A 2840-nucleotide genomic window follows, 5' to 3' on the forward strand; every position below is an offset into this window, starting at 1 on the left:
CGGGAATCGTGACCCTCGGGCCCTGCGCCTACCTGGAATTTCCGCAGTGCCTGGTTCAGAACCACCGGGGCGGACAGCTCCCCGCCGCCGCCTGCGCCGACTGCGGAAGGGGACCGAGAGCGCGGGCTTCACGCTCCGTGAGCCGGCTCGGGCGGCGGGGAGACCGGCTGCGTCCCCCCCAACCCCCGACACCCACTCGGTTCCTCCGCTCCCCCTGCGGGGCCGCGCGGGGCGTGCCGGTGGCCGTCCCGGGCCACACGTCCCGCAGGCGAGGAAGCCACCGGCCGCCCTACCCCCTGCCGCCGCCGCCGCCGCAGCTGCTCTCCCAGCCCGGCTCGGCGGAGGGGTGTGGGGCGTGCCCCGCGCGGGCCCCGCCCCGGCCTGCTCCCCATTGGCCGGCGGGCCGGAGGTGCGAGGAGGCGGGGTCCATCTCTGGCGGCTCGCGCCGGGGAAGGTCGGCCAGGGAGCGCGGGGTGCTGCGGGAGGGCGCGCGGGGACGCAGCGGGCGCCGAGGAGACGCAGCGGCGGCGCCTGGGCCCGGCCGCAGCCCCTGCCTCCCGTCCTCGCGCCCTGCGTCCCTCGGCGGCCTGCAGCCTGCGGCGCCCGAGCTCCGAGGGCGCTTCCTCGGGCACTGGGCCCGAGGCGGCCAAGACTGCGGGCCGGCCGGGCGCGGGGCGGCGGGCGCTGTGCTGAGGGCTGCGCTGGTTGGGGGCGGCGGGCCGCGGCGCGGGCCGGGTGCCCGGCGCGTGGGGCTGGGAGGCGCTCTGGGGGGGCGGGCGCGCGGGCGGCGGCCGGGGCTATGGCCCAGGTCGGCGGGAGCGCGCGGAGGAGGGCGCCGGCGCTGCTCCAGGCGGCCCGCGCGCGCTACAAGAGCCTGCACATCTGGGACGACGTGTTCCGCGAGTCCGGCCCGGACAGCGGCGGGTACCCCTTCTACAGCACCTCCGCCGCCTCGCGCTCCTCCTCAGCCGCCTCTTCGGACGCCGAACAGGAGCGCCTCGGCCCCCCTGCTGCCTCCCGACGCCCCCGAAGCGCAGGAGTCCGACGAGGACGAGGCCAGCTTGGGTTGGAGTGCCACGCTGCGGGACCGCCCGCCCCCGCGCTTCGTGGACACTGGCGGTAAGGCGCGGCCCGCGGGGGCGGGGGCGGCCTGGGGAGGCGTGAGCGCGGGCTGGGAGAACTCCAGACGCTCCGCAGGCCGGCTGCTTGAGGGCGGCTTTTAGGTCAGCACACAGATGGGGCCCTGGCAGCGGGGATTTGAAGTGGGAGAATCAGTCTGGTTGCGTGGTGGTGGTTGGTGGGGGCCGCTCTGACTTCCCCGCGGATGGAGAGGATGAGGCGGAGGCCCAGGTGGCACCCTGCCGCTGGCAAGGACCCAAGGGGGGGCCTTCCCTCCCTTGCTGGGAGTGTCCAACCCAGTCACACCTGTGGGGTTGCTCGTTAGGGGTGCGTTTGAGTTAGGTTCCTAAAGCCCGATGCAGCTTGTGTGTGTGTGTGTGTCTGTGTGTGTTTGTTGCGGGTGGGGGGTACGTAAATCGTTTTGTGTGGATGGCCCCAGAGCAGCATTACCCAGGTGCCAGGGGTGGGGCAGCCAGCCTTTGGAGGGAGGCCTAGTGCGAGCCGGGACGTCTTCACTGGCTCATGTTTTCTCCAGTGAATCTGACCAACTTTGTCCATCCCTTTCAGGATCACTTGCTGAGAGCAGAGAAGAGTGAGAGGACCAGTTATCAGTGTTAAGCTGTCTGCTCTCGCTCCAGAAGGCACTTGTGTGTTCTGCTTACCTACGCGGTCATGGTCAAGCCCCTGATATCTGGAGGTCGCAGGCCTGCTGGTGGTTGTGGCTGCTTGAAATCCTCCTTTACTGCCTACTTTTTGGGAAGGTAATTCTGACACGTCTCTGCTTAGCCTGCAGAAGCTCTGCGGCCTCTGCCCTCTGGGAGAGGTGGAGACCAGCCAGCAGTCCCACCTGTCCCCTGATGCTTTCTGTTCCCTGCTCGACAGCCTACTGTGGCAGGCCCTTGTTTCTGCACACCATTTTCTTGTGTTGAAGAGTGTGCAACCAGTGTTGTGCAGGACCAGGGAGTGGCCATACTGGACCCAATGCCGCTCTCCCTGTGGCTCTCCATGATTGTTGTTCAACCATAGGAGGGCAGGCCAAAGGGAACCCTGGCTGGTGCCTGGGCTTGGATCTGGACCTTGTGCCACAGCCTGCTGGTAGGCTGATTGGGTTGGCTGGACTCTCTCAGCAGGGAGTGGTCTGCAGACCTCCCATGGACAGCCTGCAGTGTGGACACCCTGAGCTACAGCTGGGCTCTAGGGTCCGAGTCAACTGTGCTGTGTTTTGGAATGGGTAAATTTAACATATTCTCATTTAGGCTTCAGTTCAAAGTTTGGGAATTTTGAAAGTCACATCACCCTGCATAATCCTTTTAAACCCCATACATTTCCCAGAATGTCATAAGGGTTTCCAGCCCCAGATGGCTGTTTTCCATTCAATTAGCTCTTTAAGAATTGTATGTACCCAGAGCTCTGGTTTGGAAGACTTGATGCTGTGAGTGCTGTGATCCAGTTTTTGATCTTAGAACCTGAGAGACATGTCCTCTTGTTTCCCTCCCTCTCTGGAGAAAATAGGGGAATCGTGTTAGCTCTTTAAGCCTGGTTATGACTAAGAGCCATGAGTGTTGGTCTGAGAAGGATGAGCGCACCTAAACACATTTTCAAGCAATATTATGTTTCTCAGTAACCTATACTTGGGAGAAATTCTGCATCAGAGCAATTTAGTCTAGCCACTGCGGCACTTAAATGGTCATGAAGTTCAGGATCATTTGTCATTTAGCATC

General features: G+C 64.0%; 1 protein-coding gene across 1 annotated transcript; it reads left to right on the forward strand.

Moving 5' to 3' along the window:
• Positions 1-785: 785 nt before the first annotated feature.
• LOC132009133 (piggyBac transposable element-derived protein 5-like) lies at positions 786-2264 on the forward strand. Its single transcript, XM_059387500.1, has 2 exons — positions 786-1119; positions 1687-2264. Exons 1-2 carry the CDS (start codon positions 800-802, stop codon positions 1697-1699), a joined length of 333 nt encoding a protein of 110 aa, XP_059243483.1. The 5' UTR covers positions 786-799; the 3' UTR covers positions 1700-2264.
• Positions 2265-2840: the final 576 nt, after the last annotated feature.

This window comes from Mustela nigripes, unplaced genomic scaffold, assembly GCF_022355385.1.
Source record: "Mustela nigripes isolate SB6536 unplaced genomic scaffold, MUSNIG.SB6536 HiC_scaffold_5298, whole genome shotgun sequence".
Classification (NCBI taxonomy): Eukaryota; Metazoa; Chordata; class Mammalia; order Carnivora; family Mustelidae; genus Mustela; species Mustela nigripes.

Coding starts and splice junctions, on each gene's coding strand:
- LOC132009133 (XM_059387500.1), top strand. CDS start 800: ATGGCCCAGGTCGGCGGGAGCGCGCGGAGGAGGGCGCCGGCGCTGCTC.